We start from the raw sequence: 25,036 nt of genomic DNA, 5'->3' as shown, positions 1-25,036 counted from the left end.
CAGATCATGTCTGAGACATGCTCAGGGAGGGATGGACACCTTTGTGATTTAAAAGAAAATTGAAAACAATGGATATTTCTGCTTTTTCTCACTCCCACGTAGTTTTTCCTCCTCTGTGCTACAGAAGAGCTTGGCTGCAGCCAGGTGCTCCTGGGGCATCAGGGCCATTTTCAGCTCTCCCCATCATTTTGCATCTTCCCCCTGCAAAAACACCAGGATGGGAGCAACACAGGCAAGGCTGGAAATACTGCTCCAGCTGCAGATTTTTTTTGGACAGGGGTTGTTAGGTGCAATTCTAGAAGTGTTTTCACCTTTGCTTTGCAAGCAGGTTACAGGCTTAGGGGAAAAAGGGCAGGTTTCTGTTACAGCTTTTGGTGTGCTCCAACAGAGTGGTGCAGGCAGCAGGAAAGACTGGGCTTTCTTTGCTGTCCATGGGAAAACGAGGTAGGATTTGGGGCGGAAATCTGGGATTTGAGGCGCTGCCCTCTGTTGCAGGGCGGGTTTGCACAGGGGTGCGGCAGGCTCGGGTGAGCAGAGCATGCCCAGACACACTGCAACTGGAGACTGGTTTTGCTGATTTTGGTACATGCTCCTTTTTGGAGCTGTTCATATTGCTGAGCGACAAAGAGTTAATTTCTCTGCTTGCTTATAGACTGCTTTTTGGCCCTCATATCTCTGTCTAATTAAATACATATCTACAAATAATTATATGGGGGTGTGTGTAAGGGATATATAAAAATATATATCCTGAGCTGGTGATTAGCTTTGGGCTTTTGGATCAATGAATGAGTGGTTGAGGGTGGAGGGGACCTTGGAGATTGTCTGGTCTGACCCTTTGCTCAGGCGGGGTCCCCTTGAGCAGGATGCCTCTGAGCTCTGGATCGTTTACCTCCAACACTGCATTCCTTTAGAGTGAAATTTCCAAGGGGATTTTTTTTAAAAAATGGAGGTCATTTGCTGTTTGTTTGTGGCTGTGTGTGGAGCCAGGACCCACTCCCTGGGAGATCCCCGGTGGCGCCGGCGCAGCCCTGCAAATGCCGATGTGGAGGTGCAAGGGTAAAACCCACTGGTGGCTCTGCTGATGTGGGAGTGGGGACAGAGTGGATGCTCTTGGCAGCTCGTGTTCCCAGCCCATGCCTGCTGGCTCGGGTGCTCCTGGATTCCCCCTGCTCTGTGGAAAGGAAATAAGCAGCTGGGAAACTTCCCACAATCCAGAGACTTTCTAGGGGGGTTAGTTGTCATTGATTTATTGGTGGCTTTAAGGAAAATAATCTACTAATGCAGAAGCTTAATATGACAACAGCAAAAACATCTGCTAACGAACAAAGCCAAACCCTAAATGAGTTGTGAAAGCTGCTGCCTCTTCTGGGGTGTGCACCAAACCTGGACTGCCCGGGCTGCAGCCACCAAAATGGCATCATCATCTGATGGACTCCAGAGCCCCTTGTTAACTAGAGAAGCATTTAAGATGATGCATATTGTTTTAAAATAGTGTAAAGCTCAACGCAATATTGTATTTCCTTTTTAAAACAAGCAGCATGTTAGGTAACCAAAGCACCCAGGAGGAGTACAGCGCCAGTTGGATTTTATTCTTTTTATCAGTGGCCCGTAGCAAACCAGCTGTGACAAACAAACAACGCGGCTGCTGGTGGCAGGGAATTAGTTTTCTCCACCATCCCGTGTCCTTTAGCTTGATTTTTTCTGGTTTTTTGATGTTAGTTATAGCGCTGACAAAATTCAGTCCTGGCAGATGGGACCCAGGAGAGAAACCTGGTGTTGGTCTGTCTTTGTGGAAGGCAGCGGATGCTGGTGAGACAGCTTGCAGAGGGACCAGGGACACGCAGAGGGACCAGAAATGTGCAGAAGGATGGGGGACATGCAGAAGGACCAGGGAAATGGGGAATGCTGTGTTCATTTGCATCAATTGGAGGGTGCACTGTCACCCCAAACTGGGTTTTGGCAGAAGTGAAGGGAGCATTTCCAAGTTCCCAATGAGTCAGGATCCAACAGATCTGTTTCTCTGTGGGTCTGTAGCGTTGCATATGAATTTGGGCGCAGAGCCTCACTCGTGCACCATGAAGCTTTGGGAAGAGCTGCTGTGCTGGAGCGTGAGCAGAGCTGCATGGGACCCTGCATGCTGGGGAAGAGCCGGGGCTTTGCTCCGCTCAAGATGAGATGAGCTTTTGCTGAGGAGTTACACGTCGGTGGCCACAGCATCCTGTGCACCTCACTGGCAGGGACAGTTCCTATGCAAAACCAAAGCCAGCAAGCCCCTCCGCTGCCGCAGCGCCCAAATGAAAGTTTCCTTCATTTGTCAGCTCGCCTGTGCTCTGGATCTTTTCCCAGGTGGAAGCGTGGGGAGGTGCGGCTGGTTTCGGGAGCCCTCCCAAGGGAGGGATGGTGAGGGATGTTTCCTCTCATGCTGTGAGAGCGGTGGTGGTCCCTTCGGCCGAGGAAGTCCTGACCCGTCGCCCCACCGCGCTGGGGTTTCCTCTTTGAGTGTGTCCCCTTGGGAATGCAGTGGTGGCACATAGCTGAGCGGCCCCGTCCCCATCCTGTCAGGGCACACGTCGTGGGCAGCACCCAAGCCGTGTGGGACCCGCACCTCCCGTGACAGCCCCACGGGGACCCTGGGTGCGGAGTTGGGGCAAACCCCTCTAACCCTGCTGTCCCCCCTGTTGTCTTTAGGAACCCGGTCCTGCTAAGATGGCCGTGACCAGCAGCAACATCCCCAGTGCGGAGAAGGTCCCTGCCACCAAGTCCACACTTTGGCAGGAAGAAATGAGGGGCAAAGACCAAGTGGACGGGGGCAGCGGCATCAGCCCGGCACAGAGCCCGGTGCAAGGCCAGGCCGGGGCTGCCAGCTCCCTGAAGGATCCCGTGCTGGACAGCAAGGAAGGTGAGGCCTGTCCCTCAGGTGCCAGCACTGGTGTGACGCCACGGTGACCCAGTTTGGGCAGCTGAGCTGGCAGAAAACCGTCGTAGAGGGAAAAGTTTTTCTGTGGGTTTGGTTCCTGCAGCATCCCAGCAAGGAGGGGGAGGCAGACCTCGTCCCTGCTGTGCGGGGACCGGAGCGAGGCATCGCGGGCTGGAGTTCAGGAAGGAAAGAAATCTGCATCACGTGCCAGAAAATCACAACTGGAGGCCCAAGCCTGCCCCGGCAGGGAGACAGGGCTGCCTGTCTTTGCGGGTGATATTCCCCTGTAAAACGAGGAGGAAAATGCCTTTTGTAGCCCCTCCACATCCCTGCCTGGGGCACCCGCAGGGCACGGGGCCATGCTCTGCTCAGCCCAGCTGTCAGGGCTGCCAAGCCCTGAGCGCTGCTTCCTCCTCTGGCCCCTGCGTCAGGGCCCTGCTTACGTTTGGTCTCCCCAATGAGTCCCTGGAAGGCGTCGGGGCCGTGGCATTGTTCTCCTTGGAACAACAGGGGCTGGGGACTTTTCCTGCCAAGCTGTGGATGGGTCCCCTGCGCTGCAGCCATTTCCTTTATCTGCCCGCTCGGATGGGGGACGCTTTCCGTCCACGCTGGGCTGCCAAGAGCGAGATGTCCATCGCCTTGTGCCCATGGAGCTGTGGTTGATGCCGGGCTGGGAAGGCCAGGGATGGAAATGGGTGCAGAGTGGTGACTGCGGCCATCTGTTTCTTGGTTTGAAGGACCAAGTTTTGAGGGACTGGTATCCCCAGTTCCCTGCGGACCATCTCATCATCTCCATGGGCATGAAGGGTGGTCAGGGTGAAAAAGCCAAGGGTACAGGAGATGGCATAGCATGGGGCTGGGGCCCAGACTATCTGCTTTTGTTTCCTGTCCCTGTCCTGGGTGAAATCAGGGTGTTTTCTGTTAAAAGCAGAACTCGGACTTGAAACCAAGCACGGTGATTTCTCTGTCCCTTAGATGAGAGCTCCATGAACGGAGACCGGATAGACTGCGGGAGGAAGACACGCGTCGAGAGCGGGTACTTTTCCTTGGAGAAGACCAAGCAAGACTCGAAGCTGGAAGAGCAGCAGCTGCCACCCCCGCCGAGCCCACCCAGCCCCAGCACCCCAAACAACAGGTACAGTTATCCCAAATCGCCCTCGCAGGAGCATGCCCAGCCCTTTCCTTCCCCAGGTACCCGATCAGGCGACCGAATGATTCACAGCTTCTCTCTGAACTCCTTGGACTCGAAGAGCAGTTGCCCCATGCACAAGGACTCCAGCAGCAGAGATGTAGGAAGGGGAGCTGAAAAATCGGGGCGTCCCCTTTCTTTTAAAGCCAGCCGGCAGTACACCACCCTGGCCGACGTTCCCAAGGCCATTAGGATCAGTAATCGTGAGGCCTTCCAGGTGGAGAGGAAGCGGCTAGAGCGGAAAACCCGGGCCCGTAGCCCTGGGAGAGAAGAAGTGGCCCGGCTCTTTGGCAATGAGAGAAGGTAAGGAACGAGTGGCTAATCTCCTTGCATGCTTGCAACGGCAGCGAGGCTGCGTCCCCGCCGCAGCACTGGACAGAGCAGGCGGTATTTTCTGGGTGAAGCCCCTTTTTATTACAGTGCTCCTGGGTTTAAGGATGCCCATCCACGCCGACCAGGCGGTGGGGTGTCCTTAGTAGTGCCAGCAGGCAGGTGTTACCCTGCCTGGCTGCTCTGGGGACAGCTGGCTGAGGCGGGTGATGCTTGATGGCCGTATTTGCAAGCAAGCCCACCCTCCTTATCCCCTCCCAGCACGGCACATGCTGGCAGCTGGCACCATTAATTAGGTTAGCTCTCTAAATGGTGTTAGTGCTGGGTGCGTTACGCAACTGCCTAATGAGCTGAGAGAGGTTTCAAAATGTCACGGCATTAATCTGGGAGAGGAGAGGCGGGTGCAGTGCTGAGGCAGGGCTGCAAAACAGCTCAGTATGGAGGAGGATGGGGAGGGCATCTGCACACACGCCTGCACTGCGCACGGGCGTGCTTGGTGCTCTCCGGGCGAGGCGAAGGACGGGCTTGACTTGCCCTGGGAGAGACGCATTTGTGCTGTGAGGGCAGCAGAGCAAACCGGGAGACGGGCCCCAGGCGAGAGGGCCGCCTGCCAGTCTGATTTTCTTGCCCTGGTTTTCCTCCGGGCATGTTCTCTCTCGCACAGTTTCAGCCGGCGCTTCTCCTCTGTTTCTTCCCAGCCCCTAAAGGACTGTTTTCCAGCCTGGCTTCCTCACGCTGAGAGCTGGGAGCAGGTCTGGGGAGGGCGGTGCAGCTTTGTGCCGGTGCCACTGGTTGGCAGGAGGATGCCAAACCCAGCCCGACCTCGACAGCCTGCACAGAGAGTGCCAGACTGGGGATAAAGAAGTTTGGCTTTCTCTGCTTTGGGAATTGGGTGCCACAGAGGTCCCCTGGCCACCCCAGCTGGGGACGGGGCTGAGGCAAGGCTGGTGGCTGCTGGTTTGCAGGCTGAACTGGTGCACTGTGTTGGCCCAGGTGTGGGTGGGATCGCATCCCCACTGGGTTCGCTTGCAGAGGACACCCTGGCCAGTGCCTGCCCCAGTATGAGATGACAGCGCATTCCTCCGGTGCTGACAGTCCCCCACTCTGGTCCTGGGGGTATCATACATCACCGGGATCCAGCACCGAGCTGGGATGTGCCAGCTGAGGACAGGGAGGAACAGATTTACAGGCAGATAACGGGGCCCGGGAGAGGATGCTGCTGCCAGAGACTGTCCTTTTTTAATGTCAGCCTCACTCATTGCCTGCTGGCAGGTGCCTTTTCCCAGGGAAAGTCTGTTTTTCCCAGCCCAACTGGGCTCCTGGGGCTGTTAACAGGTTTTTATTGTTTTATTAGTATTGGCAAAAATTCCCCTATGTCAGCCCAGGGCCTTTATCAGAGCAGGATGAGTGTAAGGAGAGGAGTTGGCGTTGCACGAGCTGAGCCTGGTCCAGCATTTGGGAGGAGGGGTACTGGCAGAGAGTTGGGGGAGGGGTCCCCTCCTGCCAAAGGGTTTGGCTGGGTTTGGCCAGGGATCACAGCCCGTGCTGCCGGAGGAGGGTGCCATGATCCAGGGAGGCTCTGCGGGCAGTGTTTGGGGTGGGCATGCTTGCTTTCTCCGCCGGTAGCCTGGGAACTGGCTGGTGCAGGTGGCGTGGGTAGAGAAGCCATGTGTCCTGGAGCTTGGGTGGGCTTGGCAGGGTACAGAGAGGCCGTCTAGCACCTCACCAGAGAATTAACATTCACCAGCACCCTGCTCAGCTTGGCTTGGCTGCTTTTTAAATTTGAGTTTACTTAGTCCACATATCCCTCTTATTTTTCCCTTCCAAGCCCAGGCTGTGCTGTTTGAGGTTGAGCAAATACAATAACTCACTTCCACGTCGTGGGGTCAGCTTTTCCCCCCAGGTTTAACAGCATTTCTAATAATCCTTCTCAGTAACCCACTAACATGTCCGGGAACGCTTGCCTGAAATCACTTGCCCACATGCCAACCCCATGGGCGCCAGCCGGTCAGCGTTCAGATCTGCCTTTCATCTCTCAGTGCAGTCAAACGAACTTGCTCTGATTCTGTTGGTATTTTGGCTCTTCCTCCCATGTATTTTTTTTTTTTTTGTTTACCCACTGTAAATCAGTGCGAGTGTCAGAGGTATGGATGGAAAAGAATTATTTTAGGTACCCAATACTGCATCCTGAGTGACACACCTGTAGGTTTAGCTCCAGATAAAGCCATTTTTCAAGGCTTCTTGTCCTGTTTCCTTATTGTAAGAGAAATTACGTGACTTAAGTCCAGGACTGTGCTGGAAATTTTTCTGTGTTGACCATTTATACCTGACTCTGACTCCACGCCCCATGCAGCCGTCTGAGCTCGCAGCCACTCAGAAACACAAATCAGAAAACGGGAGATAATCTCCAGGATTTTGGCGGAGCGGCAGAGTTCGAGTTCCCTCTGCTGGCATACGGCAGGACGGGGCTGCCGGCACCGCGCAGGGGTGCCCAGCCAGGTCTGGGGAGAGAGTGCCGTGCCTCCGCTCTCCCATCTCGGACCCATCCCTTGGGAGAAGGAGCAAGGGCAGCTCTTTGGAAACCCCATGGATGAACCTTGAAGCCTGTTTTGCACACAAAATTGCAGCTGCAAAAGGGCTGCAGGGGCAAGCCTCGGCCATCGGTCCCCATATCCCAGCAGGGCTCTGTAACTGCAAGGATAAATCCTGGCATACCTCAGGAGGGTGCCAGCGGCTTTGGGAAAGGGGTCACCATCGAGTGGGGAGTCCTCGGGGTGCAGAGACCCGGAGCCCCTTCCTCCGGGTGTGTGGCTGCGGGTTCACCCGCCTCCTGCAGCTCCCTGGGGAGCATCGGGATTTTGGGTTGGCAAACTTGGCTTTTCTTGCACAGTTCCAGGGCTGCAGCCTCTAAAACCACGGCTCTCCCCACATTCTGCTCATGCTGGTCAGAGCCTGCCGTGGCATCTGCCGTGTCTCCTGTAGGAGCGTGATCAGCGGGCTGAGGCATATTTCTAGCCTCCATAAATAGCAGAGCTGCCTGAAATTGCTTAGAAGACTTTTCTTTCTCAAATTCCTTCTCTGGAGTTTCTTGAGATGTAACACTCTGCTCTGAATGCTGCTTCTACCCATAGAGAGGAGTGCCTGCTTTCCCAAGCATAGTTTTTTTTTTTTTCCTGTAAAACTATCTTCTTCATTTTTGTGGACCTTTTGGGGAAATCCCTCTTCCTTTTCCTGACACTTACTGTCTTTCTTGCTGCTAAATAATGAATGAATCCAATAAAAACAAGCCCTTTCTTCCAATCAAAGAAAATCACTTTAATGATAGCTCGTGCTGGTCTTTATAGCTTTCCTTCCCACTGCACACACCCCTCCACCTCACAGCCGAGAGCTGCAGCTCGGGTTTAGTGGCCTGGAAAAGATTAACAGCCTGCATGGCCAAGGAACTGCTTGGGACGAGCTTTGTAGTTGAGAAAGCACTAAATGGCACCACAGCTTTTAAAACTCTTCTTCATACCTGTCCGCAGCCTTGTTTTGTCAACACAGAGCTGTTGTCCAGAGGGAGCAGCTCTCTCCTCGGCACGGTGGGGAGGAGAGGAGAGCCCTTCCCCTCCCCGTCCCCCCCCACGATCTCTAGCAGTAACCTCTCTGAAACATTAAGCAAATGGGAAAAAAAACAAGTCTTTCCTGTAATCTGGATTATATTAACCCTTGGGGCTGTGATTTGGTTGCAGTGATTATTTTTCTCCTCCCTTTTTCAATGACAAATTACTGGAATGATTTTGATTTTGTTTTGTATGTAGATGCAGATATATAATTTCCTCTTCTGTTCATTCATTTTCCAGCCTTGTTTTCTTCCAGGTCTTGTTGCTCTCCACCTTCTCCTGCTGTGTTGCTGTGTGACGTGTCCGCCTTTACTTCGCCTGCTTCGCTACCATCTCATCTCAATCTCAAGCCGTAGAACAACCTGGTGGTGCAGCCCCTTTCATGAGAAATCAACCTGCTTTTGATTTTTTTTTTTGGTTTTTTTTTTGGTTGTTTTTTTTTTTTTCTCCTGATTTGTTTTTCTTCAGGCCTTCACCTAATAGGGCACAGACAATGTTAATTCATGGACCTCTTACTCCCTCCTAAACTGAGACTCAGAGAAGGCTGGGCCAGTGTAAAAAGGGTTAAAAAATTATGACTCCAAAACAGTTCGCTGTCTGTTGGTGAACAGGGGATGTGGATTTATGCTCTGCAGGCTGGCTTATGTGAACAGACATCTCATGAGCAGAACATCCCAGGGGAATGGGAGCTCTATGCGAGCCCGGGATCTGCCTGCTCCCAGTCTGCAAACTGGGAGGCAGCAGAAGCTGAGCAGATGTCCTGTAAAAACGTCGGAGGTGTTGGAATTTATAAAGCAAAGTCTTCCCCACCGACTTTGTCCCTTCCTCTTTGGTTGTGGGCTTCAGCGCCCGGTCCTGGCAGCCTGGCTCTGAGCAGCAGTGGGGGTCCCGGGCCTGCCGAGGAATGTGATGTGCTCAGACTGTTCATCTCATTTATGGGATTTGGTGCAAATGTTGGTTGAAAACTGAACATCTCATGTTTTTTGAGTCCTTAACCTACTGTTCCTTTTTATGAGAAGTGTTAAAAATGTTTTTATTTGGATAACCTGTTTCCCCTCATGTGGTTGCCACTGTGATTTTCATGCACATTTTAGAGGTTTGCACAGAGCAAGCAGCCCCGAGTTTAGGTGCGGCAGGAGTGGGTCCAAATTTTGTGTCAAGAACACACCTGGATTGAGCATGTTGGGGAGGTTCAAAATTGAGCTTTAAACCTCACAGCTTGGAGCTCAGCTGGCATGTGTGTTGGTGGTAGGTTATTGCTTCACATTCCCAGGTCGTGATTAAAGACCTGAGGTTGTTACTTGCTCAGACCCCTGGGCATGCAAATTTTGACACCAGCAGGTCCTTTGAAAATTCCGGTATTTCCTCCCCTGTGGGTCAGCGAGCAGCTTTTCATGCTGAAACAGCCCTTTAAATTCCACCTGCAAAGGCCTGTTTTTCGCTCATCCTTAGAAGCATCCCATTTGGGTTTGGTCCAGGGCTAGCTCCTGTTCCATCCACATTTCTTCACAGTTCTCCTCCATCCTCAGACACATGTGCCATGGTGTGATGGGCCACCAAGGCAGTGTCTGAGAGCTCAAGTTGTGCTCCTTGCTGTCCATACCGGATTTGCAGACCAGTTTGAGAGGAGGGGAAAGCCCCAGGGTTTTGCCGGGGATGCCCTGCCGTGCCTGCACAGGGTGCTCCTCATCACCTCATGCCTCTTCAACTGGCGCACCCGGAGAGCCAGACCTGTAGTCTGGAGGCACCTACAGACACTCCTCACTCAGTGCAATCCTGTGGACGTTACCCATGTGGGGCTGAGTTTTTACAGGGTATCTATTGCAGTGAACACGCAGGGTGACCCATAGCCACCTCCTGCACCCCAGCTCGGGGTGATGCGTCTCTGCTCTGTGCCCTGGGGGACCGTCGATAGCTGGAGAGTAAAGACAAAGCTTAAGCCAAAGCTGCTCAATAATCCCTGCTTCCTAAAGGACTGTAAAATTTACAAGTAAAAAAGTTACTGCTGGTTTTGCGAGGGTTTTCTAAGTGTTTAAGAAGTTACTATTTGTGGAGCTGAGTAGCGTGAGGTTTTTCCCCACTTTGGCCGTGGGTAGAATGGTGCACATCAGATCAGGGCGTTTTGCCCTGGATTTGTGCACGCTAGAGCTTGCAGAAAAATGGTGACCAAAAGCCAGGTGTGCATGAACACTGGGTCGAGCAATTCTGCAGCCTTAAATTTGCGGGATTGTACAGCTCAGCGCAGTTACTGTTCTTGTGTTTAAACCGGCTCTGGTTTCCCCTTTCTCTCTGTTTTGCAGGCGATCCCAGGTAATTGAAAAATTCGAGGCGTTAGATATTGAGAACGCGGAACACATGGAAACGAATGTGTCGGCCAGTGCTGCCCTTTCCAGTGAGACGCGGCAGGGCAGGAGTGAGAAGAGGGTTTTCCCGCGGAAACGGGTAAGCTGCTCACCCAAGGTCTCGTGGTGGGGTTTGGAGGGTGGCCCCAGGAATCCGGCAGCCCAGGCTAGAGGGCTCAGCTATAGGGTTTAGCTGTAGGGTTTGTCCCTGGGTGGAGCAGGGGATCTGGAGTTGCAGACAGGCTCCTGCAGGAGCCGAACCACTGTGCGTGCTCAGTCTGTGCAGGTTTGCTACTTGCTGCTCTGCTCCCTTGGCCCAGCTGCGTATCAGAGTGGAAAATCAGGCTGTCTTTTTTCCTTCCTCCAAAATAGAAAGTGGGAAACTTCAGATCTGGCATGGCAGGACACATCAGGATGGGGTGAAGTAACAGAAGAAAGAGGCAGTCTTGAGAGTCCCAGATACGCTTAGATATATTGGGAGCAAATTAATGTCTGAGAGGACAAAAAAAATGTATTGCCAATGAAATGACACTTGTTCTGAGCCTGAAATGCCCCTTAAATACACGGATTTTTATGCCATGAGCCAAGAGAGTGGGACTGTCTGTCCTACTTCGTGCACTGATCTGGGCTAATGCTGTTTACACAGGACTTCACTTGTGAAGGTGCAGCTGTGGGCTCCATCCTGGATGTGTCTGCGTCTCCTCTGTCCCCGCATCGCCGGGCAAAGTCGCTGGACAGGAGGTCCACGGAGTCCTCTATGACGGTGAGCCAGCGGGGCCGTGTCCTCGGCCTTGGGGGAGGACATGAGAGACCCTTCCTGGGCAGGTCCAGTGAAAACTGGACTGTCTGCTGCTCTCCCAGTAGCCAGCACTTAGGACATGGGATACGCTCGGATTCGGAGCAGGTTTCAGTGACTCGGCTTCACACTTCACGCTTGGCATGTCAAGGAAAGTTAACACATGGCCTAGTTTTCTAATGCTGCTTCCTTGATGTTTATGCAGTTGCAAGTGGGTGTGAGCGGGACGAAGGCTGCGAGGAAGGGCTGAACCTGCCCTCTTGAGCTTTCCTCCCTTTGCATATTTCAAATGCTCACCAGACCTGGAGGCAAACAGTAAAGAACAAACACAAAATGCTCTCCTCTCACTCACCACCCTCCTGTAGGGACAAAATAAATACACTTGCTAATCTCGCAAGATGATTACACAGCCATTGTAAATATGAGCTGCATTTTTTGTGGATGGACGGCTTCTAATGAAGGGCATCTCAGAAAAATGCAGTAGCTTAGCATTTCTGTAGTGGCTTTTCATGTAGACTTATACAGCCACAAGAGTGATTTTTAAATTCTTGGTTATAATAAAAAGGCGCAGGAAGTGCACATTAAGTGGTGATGCACATCATCTAGTGAAGGCAAAAAAATCATCCAGCCAGTGGGAAGAAAACCTTTTCCTATCATTAAATACGCCTTTATTGTGCCACTCCTGCTATAAAAGTAACAACGTAAGAAAAACTTGCACTTCTGCTAGCTTTCAGCCGTGATTGCAAGACTCTCCCCTGCCCGTCAGGTTCGCTGTGTCAGATCAGATCGGTTATCCATCGGGATAAAAGCTGAGGGAGAGTTCATCCCTGGTTGGGCTCAGAGGGTTACAGCAGAGCTGTGGCTTGTGCTGCGTGGGTACCTCTTCCATCAAGTGCTTCATCTGGTTTTGGTTTCTAATGTCTACACCCTTCAGTGGCAGCTGGTCCCAGGCTTTTCGTGCTTCAGCAGCTTTGCAGCTTCGGGCAAAGCCTGCGCTCTCCTGCCTGCCCGAGCAGTCAGAGGAAGGCAAAGGGGTTTCTGTGGAGGAGCAGGACCTGCAGGAGAAACCTTCCTGCTCTGGGTGCTTCTACACCTGTAATGTCTCGCTGCAGCCCGGTCTGAAACATATGCATATACTATTTAGCAGCATCTTTCCTCTCTGGCTGCTTCTACACCTTTGCTTAAATTTTAAAGAAACTAAGAAGTGTAGTAAAGTAGTATGAATGCTGCCAAGGAGGAATTTACCTGCTTTTGCAGAAGATTCTTGCCTTGTGCTTCTTCACAGATGATAAATAACACTCCCGTGAGCTGCTGGAACACTTGCAGTCCTTCTGTTTTCCTTCTCTGCAAAGTGCCTGGTTGGGAGCTGAATATTTTTGATCCAAAATGTAGATCCTTTGCTTGACGCTCTCTTGTTGTACAAAAAAGGGCTTAAACAGGACTCAGAACCTGGAAGCACGATCCCACCTGCACTTTGACAGAGGAGAAGCAGGCAGGTGGTGGCATTGCTCTCTCAGGATAAATTAGGGCTGATACTAGGATGCCCAGCTCTCATACCCTACTTCAGCGATGAATGTAGTCATTGCAAATGCAATTTTCTCTATAGTTTGTTCGTGGCTGCCTCGTCAGCAGGTCCTGATGGGGCTCAGCGGGTTTGTTGCCTGCAGCCACATCACAGCCAGAGCTGCTCAGGCTGGCGTCTGTCTGCTCCCTCCTCCGATTCTACAGGGATTTGGGAAGGGCAAGGTGGCATTTACTTACCCCTGTGTTTTTTGTGGAGTGGGACTGGGTTCCCACCACCATGGGAGCACTCAGATGTGAGCTGTGCCGCCCCACAGCATCGGTTAGATTGAATAGACTTCCAGACGCCCATTTTCCATCGCTTCCCTTGCTATATAGCCTGTTTCAGATGATACAACTGCATTTCACACACTGCTGTCCTTGCCTCCTCCTCCCTGCGGCCCAGGGAGCAGCTGGAAGAGCTCAGCCTCGAGGGAGCAAAAGCATTTCCACCACATCCTTCCCAGTGCACGGGCAGGGCTGGGAGGAAGGGCTGGCGGGAGTTATCCCACGCTGTCTTGGTTGCTTTTCTCAGAGCTTCAACATCGTGATGCACCCACTTTGAAGGAAAGAGCAGGTGTCGTTTGGGTGGTGCAGTGCTGGGGTTCCCTGTATTTCCAGCCTTGGGAACTCAGTCTTGTTTTGAACCTTGCAGTCTTGCATCAATAGCACATAGTTTGTCCTTAGTAATATATAATAGAGGGACAAAACTTCCTGCAGTCTGGCTATTTCATTGCTTCTTCCTCTGTAATGCTGATGTAGCAGTAGGAGATTGCAAGAGAAGGGCTAGGAAGGGGATAGCCTGAATAAAGCATACAACAGGTCTCTGTTCCTCCTGGGAGCGAATGTTTAGCCACCACGCAGTATAACGATCCACTTTGGACTAGATGACCTTTAAAGGTCCCTTCCAACCCAAACTATCCTATGATTCTATGAATTTAACTGTTGCTGGTCTCTTTTATTGCTGCGCTATGTTTTATCAGGCCGCTGCTGTTGTCTTTTGGTCACAGACACACTTCTTCCCTCCCCTCTGATTGCCTCTCTCCTTTCTTGCAGCCCGACCTGCTGAACTTCAAGAAGGGATGGTTGACAAAGCAGTACGAGGATGGGCAGGTGAGTCCAGGGGAAGCTCTACCCTTCGTGTCAGTCTTTGGTGCCGCGGTCGGTCTCGCTTTCTGGCAGCTGACACCCACTCTGGCTCTGCGGGCTGCGCATGGGGGCTGCTCTCGGCGCTGACGAAGCCCCGATGTCCTTGCAGGGTAGATCAATATTGGGCCGTGCTCCAGATGGGAGAAACCAGATGTAGGTGCTTGGGCAGAGCAGCGACGGGGGATTTGTACAACTCTGGAGCCAGGCAGCAGTGGCTGTGTGCCAGCCCGCTGCAAACGGTGTTGGTCTTGGAGCGAGAATAACTGGTGCTCTGTCCTGGGGGAGTTTCAAAGCCCCACAGCTGGGTATCGTGTCACGGGTTTCTAGGGAGCCAGGGCAGCTTGGATAGCAGCACTGGTTTCGTGTTCCCATTCTCTTATTAGTCTCATCTCCCTTGCGACCCAGCAACCTCTTTGGCATCAGTAATGAGGCTCAGATAAGGTCTCCTGATCACCGGGGAAATGGCAAGGCCAAGAAATAAATAAATGCCTCTGAGTTGGCACTGAGAGAAGCAGCTGCTGCCACTTCCCTCCTTGCTATTCCTGGAGAGATGTGGGATGTGCTGCTCTGTCAGAGCCTTAGAGGTGGGCACTGATGCCCTGGCTATTCGCAAATTGCCCCTTCCCTGGATTTCCTTCCCTCCCATTCAGCCTGTCAAGAGAAAATGAGAGAGACTCGCCCGTGGCTGTGAGCACTATGGCCCAGGCTCCACTGCGGGTACGTGCTGGTGTGTTGGGCCCTGGGGCTGAGAGCACGTCTGTAGGCAGCCAGAGGGGGACTCGGCTGCTGGAGCAAGTGCTTTATTAACTGAAACCTGTCTGGGATAAGCCTGTGCCTCACTGGGAGTGTGCAGAAGGTGTATTTTTATAGAGCAAGGGCCACGAGTAGGCTCCAACTCAATTTCTGGGTGCTGCAGGTGAAACGCGGATGATACATGAATGTGGTGCGGCAGCACTGGGCAAATCAGGGTCCTGGTGGTGCAAACCATCACGGTGTCCCTTGCATTGCTGCCTGTTTGGGGCTCCCCTTCCCCCCAGGAGAGCCTCTCGGTGAAGCCGGGTGCAGAGCTGGGAGAGGAGAGGCTGCGAGTGGCCTCTCTGCTGGATGCCTCTGCCAGTGACCCGTGATGAGCTGCCTGGTCTCTGCTGGTGGGGAAGGAGCAGGATTGTAATTGCCCCATCCTCGTTGTTTCCTAGTGGAAGAAGCACTGGTTTGTGCTGACTGACCAGAGCCTGAGATACTACCGGGATTCAGTGGCAGAGGAGGTAAGGTGTCTTCCCCATCAGCATTCAACCCATCTCTCTCCGGGAGCCCTAGGTGCTCCCAAACTGACCCCAGGTGGGTTGTTTTCCCGGGTCCCAAGGTCCTGGAGCATCGCACTTCAGGGCTTTGTGCTTCTCCAGGACCTGATGCATGCCTCCCTGCAAGCCCACTGCGCTTTGGAGGTTGCAAAAAATTATGGCTTATTTTATCTCTTCCCTCTTCAGGCAGCTGACCTGGATGGAGAAATCGATTTATCCACGTGTTATGATGTTACTGAGTACCCAGTTCAGCGAAACTACGGCTTCCAGATCCACGTAAGCAAAACGTAGGGAGGAGGAAGAGTCCGGCTGCAGGACGGCCAGGGGGGCTGCTCATGCTGTGCCGCTGTTTGGGGATGTTTGTCCACGGCAAGGGAAACATCTCCCTAAACACCTAAGAGAGTCCACCCAGCATCCCCCCCCAGTGCTCCAGAGAGATGTGGCCTTGAGTGTGAGAGCCAGTTTTTTGGCTCACAAAAAAATGGAGGGGGAAAGGCAAGGTTTTGTCTCAGCCTTAGAGTCTCAGCTATGGCAAAACAGCTCCATGCAGCTGGCAAGCAGTGCCCCAGCTCTGGGTGCTCGTGGCTGGGTACAGGGTGGGATTGGGAGTGGGAAGGTCCTGGTGGGTGCAATCAGCTGCTCTGAGCTGGTCCTTCCTCTCTCCCTAGACAAAGGAAGGGGAGTTCACCCTCTCTGCCATGACATCAGGCATTCGCCGCAACTGGATCCAGACCATCATGAAGCACGTTCGTCCCACCACTGCTCCCGATGTAACAAGGTAAAAGGGGGAGTTTAGCAGCCCCTGAAGTTGTCTGGTTTGCTGTGCAGGAGTAACTCTTCCTCTGTCCCCTTGCTTTCCCCTTTCTGAGCCTGTCCGTTCCTGGAAGCTGCAGCTCTTTCCCACATCCCTCTCTCTGGGCTAAATTTGGATATGCTTTGTGGGGACGCTGATATGCTGAGTTACTCTTACATGTGCAGATTTCAAAGAGGGTTGAAAATGTGGCTTTAATTTGTGCATAGGAATATGAAATACTGTTCCTATATCAAGGCTCCTCTGGATTCCCACCAGGTATTGTGAAACCACTTGGATTCAGTTGTGCTGGGTTCCCCCTTTCCTCTGGCTACTGTTCAGCACGAGCTGCCCATCCCCTCCGCGGGTCACGGCAGCACGAGCCCAGGGTTCAATTTAGAAGCTGTTTGGCTCTGATATATTTTAAACTCCAGCCAGCAAATCGTCTTCCCTCCTCTTTTGATCTTCCAGATAGCTGCCGCAGCCCATTCCCCCTACGCGTTAGTAACGCTCGCGTCTCTTCCTGCCGTCAGTGCCAGAGGAAGGGACCCCCCCTGCTTCACAGAGTACCTTCTGTGAGCGCTTGTGGCCGCGGGTAAAGGGTGTTTGACCTCCTCACAGCTAACCGTGCCAGCCACACTCGTACAAGCCACCTCTTACAGGCTTCGTGGACACGGCTGCACCATTAACTCCATCTCCTGTCCTTACCGTAGCTGCAACAAGCAGGTTTTTGCCAGGTTTGTCCCCACATTGATGGAATGGCTCTTCTCACCCGGTGCTGTTGACCTGGAGATGTTCCAGACTCTCCTTCCCCATCCCGCTTGGCACTTGGCCACCATTTCCCAGCCCTGCCCGAGCTCTGGTGGATCTCGCGGGGGTCTCGGGGAAGCCGCCTCTCTCCTCACTCCTGTGTATGTTTGATTTCCATGCAATCCCAGGAAAAACTTCTCTTTGAAACTATCCGTGCTGAAGCCCAGGTTGGAAAACTGTGTTCTCTCCTGTATTAACGTTTTGTGGTTTGTATATCTCGTGATTCACTGCATGCTCCTCCTTTTCTGCACCTCGGATGGGCAGTCCTGCAGTTTCCATTTATTTTTCTTTCTTTTCTTCCCCCCCCACCCCTTTTCTTTTTTTTTTTTTTTTTCTTTAAATAAAAGCCAGAGAGAAGGGAAGAAGCAACCTGGTCTTGACACTTGATTTCCCCACACTGGTATCTTCCGATGTGACTAGATACGAAGATGAAGACCAAGGACATGTGAGGGGGACCTCTCTGCCTTTAAAGAGCCAGATATATTTGTAGCCAAAGAGGTTACTACAGCACAGTAGTCCTGTGCTCACTGTCTTTGCGTCTGCTCCAGGCCCACGCAAAGTGGTTTGACTTGGCTTATCCTTGTGAGACAGTCCAAGTGCAGGTACCAGTTGAGCAGTAACTTGTTATGCTGCATAAAGACTGCAGATCTCAACTCTGAGCTGGGGAAAAGGGAATTACAGGTGCACTTCTGTCGTTTTCCACCGAGCTGGTTTCGGATGGGGTAGAGTCTGGCATGGATTGGTCACGTTGCTGAGAAGTTGTTGCTGTGAGCTGAAGCTGCGCCGTGTGTGAAGCAGGGCTGTGTTCACCCCCTGCCTGCTCACAAGCCCTTGGCCGCGGCGTGGGGTGTCCCAGCCCGTCCTGCCTGGCTTTGGGCACAGCATTAACGTCCGCACCCAGGGAGCACCTTGTGGAAGGGGGTTGCTGGAAAGCCAAAGGACAAACTGCCAAAAGCTCATGATGGAGAAGTGGCAAACGTCTGCACAGCACGGGGAGGGCTGCAAGAGGGATGTTAGTCTGGATGCCGGGCTGTGCCAGGGGGGTGGCAGTGTTTGCCCCATCCCCAGGACCGGTCCGACTCCGCACACTCCTGCAGCCTTCTGCCATGTCTCTTATTAACCTGCTGCCATGTCTCCACCGAGCCAAACACATGTTTTCACAATTACTCAAGTCCTAATTACTGTTTATATCGCTGCGTGTGTCAGCACCCGGCGGGAGGGGGGCAGAGGCTGGGCTGCTCCCTGCCCTCAGCAGTGCCCCTGCAGTCTGCAGAGACACTAATTACACTCTGCTAATGATGACTGTGCAGATATAAAATACCCACAAGAAAGAAGGTGGCTGCTTCGGTACCGGGTCCTTGTTCAGCTCCCAGCCCCGCTGAGGCTGAGCTCCCCCGTGTCCCCCCAGTTCACTGCAGCCTTCACGTGCTCCTTGCACACCGAGGCAGCATGCTCAGCCCAGAGCTTGCACCTCTCCCACAGCCACCCGTATTAAAAAACCCCAGCTTTTTGTTTTGACCTGTAAATACCGTTGTAAGGCAAAGACACCCCCCCGCTCCCATGTGATGTGAATTAATTTGTCTGGGATGGAGGAGATGTGAAGTGCTTGAGCGGAATTAATAGCCATGGGGCACTTGCAGGAGATGAAATGAGAAACTTCAGGTCAGTCTTCTGAATCTGTTACCTCAGTTCCCAGCGGCCGTCCCTCCGCTCCCTGACACACATCCCATACCCTTTGGAAAGCAGCAGAGGAGAAATGAGCTCGCGAGAGATGTCACCTCTAGATATGCCGAGATTCTTCCACGTGGTATTTGGAGCAGCCTGATTTCTGTCTCTCAACAACATTCAGGGGGCCCCAGTACCCTCTTTTTTTCCTAGCTCTCTTCTCCATTTTAAGACTCCATCTCATCCCTGCTTTACTTACTTAAAATGCAGCTGTAATCACTAACTGACTCCAGATTGAGTGCCTGGCTTTGGAGTCATGCAATAACTTCTAATGGCTGAGGAGCGCGGAGGTTTCATTGTGCTGCCTTTTGGGTTTATTTTATTAGTTGCAAATGACAGAGCTGAAGAAAGAATTACCTCTGAGCTGGTTTTAGCGTGTAACTGCCAGAGCTTCTTGAAACCCAGCTCTACTGAGCCTGCGGTTCGATCGTGGCTGAAAGTGCATCGGAAGATACTAGCCCCAGACCCATGCAGAGTCCTCTCTTCTGCTCCATTCTTTGTTTTGGGCGTATGCACATACATCAGGTTGTTGGCTGCGGGAGCTGGGGTGTGTTATCGAGGCGGGAGGAGAAGCCACGCTGCTGCTGCTCCCTCCCGGCCACGGCAGGCTCGGTGCATGCGGTCCCGGGGCTCAGAGCCCCGTTAGCGGTGATTCACCTGCAGCAAAGGGCCCCGGGGAGCTGCTTTCCAGCTGCGCCCTTCTGGAAAGCTTGTGGAGGCTGTGCTGGAGGCTGGAGCTCCGGGGAATGCTGTGGTTGTACTGGAAGCAGGGAGAGCCTGGAGTCAGGCTGAGCAGCAGGGCTGTGCCTTCGGGAGGCATCTCGGGGGGGCTTCTGATAGCAAAGAGGGTTCAGCAAATGCCTGCCACTCCCTCAGGATGGGCTTCCTCTGCAAACTTAGCATACTGCTGTTTTCTCTTTTTTAATTTTGATCTGCATGTTACAAGGCTGGCATGTCTACATTTAATAAGCTAATACTGCATTATGGATTATCAGTAGGTTGGAAATGTTATTGCCTTCCCTTATTAACATTCCCTGCTTGACAAGTATGTCTCTCCTCTCAACCCACCACCCTCTAACTCAGCACTAAAAATTATTCCTTGCTTGAGAAATCGGCTTTTTCAGCGACTTCCGCGGTGTGTTGAATAACTCTTCCTCTCCTTGCTGCACCGACAACCGTCCATGTGGCATGCAGCAGGGTGGCTGCGCGGGGGAGATCAGTGCAGATAGTGGCACGGAGAAGTTTTCAATCCGTTAATACCCCGACTTTGCCAAGCTCGAGAAAAACCTTTCCCCCTGTTACCCAGGGCCTCGGGGAGCTGCTCTGTGCTTCTCCGCCCCGCAGGTCTGAAGCCAGACTGACTGTGGTGGGACTGGTGGCACCCTCCCCGCAAGCGCGTGACTGTGTGCATGGAGCCCCGCAGCCGGGGAGGCGAGCCAGCCGGTGGGCCCCCGAGGAGCTTTTGAAGCCTCTTCCCCGCCTGGCAGGACGGTTCGGGGTCGCTGCCTCGGCCACGGGCTGCTGCTGGGTCGCGGTCGCCGGCCCTGGGGTGGCTGCCAAGGTCGGGATCAGCTGCTCTCCGGGGTCCAGGGGGTGCCCGGGAGCAGCCGGGGCCGCTTGCACCGAGGCTTTGCGCACCAGCGTGACCCCGGGGAAGGGCGGTGGCGGCTCCTGCGCCCCAGAGGTGACAGGAGATGGAAGGGCAGGGGGAGGGCACCCACGTGGCAGTGGCTTGGGCTTCCAGCAGCCCCCCTTTCCACCCGGCTCTTTGAGGCATGCGTGGGAGCGCCTGGCCGTCTTGAGCACCCACTGACACTTTCCTTCACCCTCTCTCTGTCCTCGCAGCTCTCTGCCGGAAGAGAAAAGCAAAACAAGCTCTTCCTTCGAGACTGGTCCGAAGCCGAGCGAGAAGCCAGATGCGGAGCAAGCTGAGCTGGACCCGGAGCAGAAGCGGAGCCGTGCCCGGGAGCGCCGGCGAGAAGGACGTTCCAAGACCTTTGACTGGGCTGAATTTCGTCCCATCCAGCAAGCCCTGGCACAGGAGCGTGCAAACGCTGCAGACTCCTCCAAGAGCGGCTCTGCCGCCTTCTCCAGGGACGCCGGTGCCACCGATGCCGACCCGGGCGAGCTGGAGCGGGAACGGGCCCGGCGGCGGGAGGAACGGCGCAAGCGCTTCGAGATGATCGATGCCGTGGACGGGGCAGGGTCGGAAGAGGCACTAAGGATGGAGGTGGACCGGATCCTGCCCGTCCCGACGGACATCAAACCGCAGAACGTCCACGTGGAGATTGAGCAGCGCTGGCACCAGGTGGAGACCACCCCGCTGCGGGAGGAGAAGCAGATCCCCATCGCGCCCCTGCACCTCGCCCACGCCGAGGACCGGGACGAGGGGCTGACGAAGCAGCACTTGACCACGCTGCTGGAGAAGGAGGTAAAGCGGGGTGCGTGGGGTGCAGGCTGTGTGAGGAAACGGTCTTCAAGGCCGCTGCAAGAACTGTAGGAAGCCCAAGCAAGGCTTAAAAAAGCTGCATTTATTCCTACTTTGTAATAGGAATGAGTGGGGATGCTGTAGGGTCCCCAAGGGAGCTGGCAGGGCACAGATCTGTGTCTGCTCCCGTACAGCTCTGCCGGCAGCTTTCATGTTCCCACAGTAGCAGAAAAGGCTGTTTTTGCAAGAGTGGTATTTCGTTACCCCCCTCCCATTTAATTCAAGGTACACTTCTGTTGGTTGTTAGCCAGCCTGCCTCTGACGAGGTGGGTACAACTGGTGTGTATCAACCAGGCTCTAAATTCAGGCTCATAACTGTGTGTGCCTCTGCAGCTGTAGAGATTTGTGTCAGCAGTTATGTCTCCAAAACTATAAACTGGCTTGAGTTGTAGCACACACCACAAAGGTTCCTTTTTTGCGGAGCCTACATCAAACAATCTTACGATTTTAGGAAAAGAAAAGAGGAGACTCAGCTCACTTGGAAGAGGTCCATGCCTGGGATAACAAAGGTTGTTGTTAGTTGGGATTAAGGTGTATTAGCAGGAATGAAAGGGGTGCAGGCGTGGAGTAACCAGGAGTATCACTGATCTGAACTGGGCTGGGATTTGCCGGGGTCATGCCTGGCACGAGCTGGTGCCGTTTATCCTTTGCTGCTGTGAGCTTTACGAATTGAACTAATGCGCAACATAGTTCTTTCAGGGGGGAGGGATTTTGCCTGGCAAAATGAAATCCAGATCCCAGAGCAGAGCAAAGCAGCGGTGCCATCAGAAGCCCAGTTCATTCTGCTCTGCCTCCGAGCCACTTGCTCCTTATGGTTGACCCCCCTGCCCACCCTCTGGACGCTGTCTCTGTTCGTGTCCCTCCAGCTGGAGCAGAAGCAGAAGGAGGCCTTGGAGCTCCTGGAGCAGAACCGGCACCTGCAGGACCAGCTGAAAGTGGCACTGGGCCGGGAGCAGAGTGCCCGGGAGGGCTACGTGTTGCAGGTAGGAGAGCAGGGAGGAAAGAGGAATCTGTCTTTCTCTGTGCCCGAGGGGGTCCGTGGTGGGCTTCAGTCCAGGGTGTTCATGGGGGCATCCTGGCTGACGCAGAGATGTGCACCACTGAGTGGACTTCAAGAGATTTGACCTTCTCTCAAATATTACTAATTCTGTAGCCTCACCGGGATCATCTGCTTAACAAAACCTCTGATCTGGGATGCAGTAGAGAGAAGATAGCATTACCTGCTAGTGTCCCCAAGGGAAAACAAAACACAGCCACGGTAGACAGATGGGACCTCACCAAAGCCCACCTCTGATCTATCCTATACTGTGTTTGCCTGTGCAACAGCTGTCTCCCCCTTTCTGCGCCCCAGACATTCCCCACAGGCAGTGGGGTGCACATAGGCTTTCTAAGGATCTTGTAGCCCAGCAGTTGCTCCTGGCTGGGGAGTTTGTGTGGTGGTTACGTGGGCAAACACAGCACACGCAGGCGTATCTCCTGGGCCCGTTCCCCGCAGCCAGAGCGGGATTTGCACCAGAACGACCTGTTGTCTTGGATCGTTTTGGTGGTTTCTTCTGTTACAAGATGCTTTTCCTCAGCAAAGCCTAGGAGTGTGTTTTGGAGGTTCTGGCAGAAGAGACAGGACAGTCTCTTAGGAAGCCTTTCCTCCGCTCCTACAAACAAAGCAGACTTTTTCCAGCCCTTCCTCTGGGAGTGTCCGTGCCTGGAGGAGCTGTGATGCCTGCAGGGCAGCTTCTGACTGCTCTCAGGGTCCGTGGTCCTCTCTTGTGCAGGGGCAGAATTTTGACCTGCTCAAATCTACTTGGCCAAACTGTTTCTGGATCAAAGTGGCTGTGCCTGGCCGCACACTGTCCTCCCATGGCAGCAAACGCAGTGTTGATGCTGAACCTTGTGTCCTTATTTGTCACGGGGCAAATTTCCCCTGAAGAAGTTGCACAGGCAGTGGAGCCAGCCCAGGTAGGGGAGCATCTTGCCTTCCTTGCCAGTGATCTCCTTGGAGGAGTTACTAATGCATTTATTTCTGGAGTCCCCGAGCTGACAGTGCTCGCTTGGAGGAGTTTCATTTTCACTTGGCAGCGTTGGAAGAGTAACTAACTCCCACGTCCCTAGGGCAAAGGCATTTGACCTCCCTTTGCCTGGAGCCTGGAAAAAATCAGGGAATGGGGCTAAAAGCTGGATGCTGAATCCACTGTCAGATTGGCCGTGTTGAAGTTGGCTGTAGCGCCTCGATACGAGGAGTGGGGGCAACAGGGGAAGTCTGCAGAAGAGCTGAGCAAATCAACGCTGCAATGAGAAGTGACCCAAACTTTGACCTGGAAGTTGGGAGAGGGTTTTTGGAAGGGGTTGGAGGCTTTTGCTTTCTCCAGTCTGATTGTTCTGGGGATTTCCCTTATGTTTCCCTGGGAGCAGAAGGATTAAAGTCCTGTTGCAGAAGGGAGTAACCCCACCAAGCCCTGCTGGTGTGGAGGATGTGGAATCAGTGGGGTGGTTTCTGCAACCCCAGACTGTGGGCAAACATCACAGCATTTTTTTGGATGAACCCTCTGAATTTCTTGTGCCCCCCACCCCCATCTCCATCATGCCTAATTTTGGAGAGGTTCCTACATTGCCTGTGGGGAGGGACAGTGGAGGAGCCTGACTGCTGCCAGTTCATCCCTCCTGAGCTGCCCAGGGCGGGGGGCACCAACCCCTCCTTGGCAGCACGACCAGCCCCATATGGACCCCCATGCACTGCCCCGACATAAAAGACGCTGCACATTTCCTAAGGCAGCTGCTGAGATACTCACCCCGATGCATGTGCCGTGCACCGAAGCCTCTCCGGCTTCATGTAACCCCTCTCTTGCTCTGAGCTTCCTCGGGACGGGGCACCCCAACTTTGAACCCTACTGGGAAAAACAGCGGAGCCTCCTGCTCCTTGCAAATGGACCGGAGACGTGCCCCAGCTCCGGTCACGGCGGGCGGGAGGGATCACGTACTAACCTGTCCCAGGTGGATGTTCTTGCATGTTTTTGGTGTAAAGCATGAAATTTAACTTAACATAACTGAGTGTCACATCTGTGGGCTTTCCTTATCAGCAACCAGAGTACAGCAAGGCAGGCCAAATTCCTAGGCTTAAAGCTGTGCTTCCCTCGCCTCTTCCTATCTGTGTATTTTTTTTAAAGATACATAATTTCTGTCGCCTTCTGCATGACTCTCTGTGAATTTTCTCTTTGCATGCTACATTGCTTTGGTTTGAATCTCACAAAGGTCGGTTTCTTTTATTTTACATTCTCATTACACCTTTTCCCTCCCTTCACTTGTCGGGCTTTTTATTTTGTCCTTTGTTATTTTTTTTTTTGCAGGTAGAGAAATTAAATCCTCCCTAGTCCTAAACTTTAGCATAACAACATCTCTTTAATGTGATGAGCAGCCACTAAGTCCTGTTTGGCAGTCACAGAAATGACATCACCACGCCGGCTGTCCTGTCTCCCTGCGTTTGGGTGGGATGTGATGTCATTTGCTGTCACCTCACTTTCTGTTGTTGCTTTTGGTCGGTAGGACTGTGTTACCTGAACTGTGCACTTTTTGTTTCACAATGTGAAATGAACAAACACACTAAAAAAGCAGTTCTTTTCTTCTCGACCTGTTCCCATCCCCTCCTCCTTCTCACCCTTCCCGTTTTTCTCTCGTCTGTCCGTCTCTGTTTTACTGCTGGTGTTTCTTTTTCATTGTTTTTTGGTTCTATTTGATTTTGTTTGGTTTTTTTTTTTTTTTTTCCTTTTAGCCTGTTACTGTACAGCTGTTTTGATGTTGTGGTCCATGTTTTCTGTTACTGGAAAGCAGTTGTCGCTCATTCAAAAAAAAAAAAAAAAAAAAAAAAAGAGTTGGTTAAAACAAACAAAAAAAATTGTGCCAAGAACAAATCATCCCAATTGGAGCATGTGGGTAGCAGCCAAATCACTGCAAGGAGCTTTTCCATGGCCTGCCTGGCCAGAGGTGTGACACTCAGAAGGGAGAGCCAAGAGTGTTACTAATCTAGTATTTAATCAATTTTTTTA

General features: G+C 52.9%; 1 protein-coding gene across 7 annotated transcripts in view; it reads left to right on the top strand.

The window, feature by feature from the left end:
* LOC104359515 (myosin phosphatase Rho interacting protein) overlaps positions 1-25,036 on the top strand; it is an 81,848-nt gene that overhangs the window by 40,952 nt on the left and 15,860 nt on the right. For 3 of the 7 annotated variants that reach the window (XM_042798786.1, XM_042798787.1, XM_032989038.2), the window contains exons 6-16: positions 2,689-2,899; positions 3,893-4,052; positions 4,173-4,409; positions 10,339-10,480; positions 11,027-11,143; positions 13,793-13,849; positions 15,082-15,150; positions 15,373-15,462; positions 15,855-15,964; positions 20,357-20,942; positions 21,866-21,982. In XM_042798786.1, coding sequence (XP_042654720.1) covers positions 2,689-2,899; positions 3,893-4,052; positions 4,173-4,409; positions 10,339-10,480; positions 11,027-11,143; positions 13,793-13,849; positions 15,082-15,150; positions 15,373-15,462; positions 15,855-15,964; positions 20,357-20,942; positions 21,866-21,982 — 1,896 coding nt within the window. Of the gene's footprint in view, positions 1-2,688; positions 2,900-3,892; positions 4,410-10,338; positions 10,481-11,026; positions 11,144-13,792; positions 13,850-15,081; positions 15,151-15,372; positions 15,463-15,854; positions 15,965-20,356; positions 20,943-21,865; positions 21,983-25,036 lie in introns of all 7 variants that reach the window. The other 4 variants (XM_042798788.1, XM_042798789.1, XM_042798785.1 and 1 more) reach the window with 2 other exon arrangements.

Source organism: Tyto alba, unplaced genomic scaffold (genome assembly GCF_018691265.1).
Source record: "Tyto alba isolate M040663 unplaced genomic scaffold, T.alba_DEE_v4.0 Super-Scaffold_28, whole genome shotgun sequence".
Classification (NCBI taxonomy): Eukaryota; Metazoa; Chordata; class Aves; order Strigiformes; family Tytonidae; genus Tyto; species Tyto alba.
Note: the sequence above shows the minus strand (reverse complement) of the source record. Positions and strands in the feature narration are given on the sequence as shown.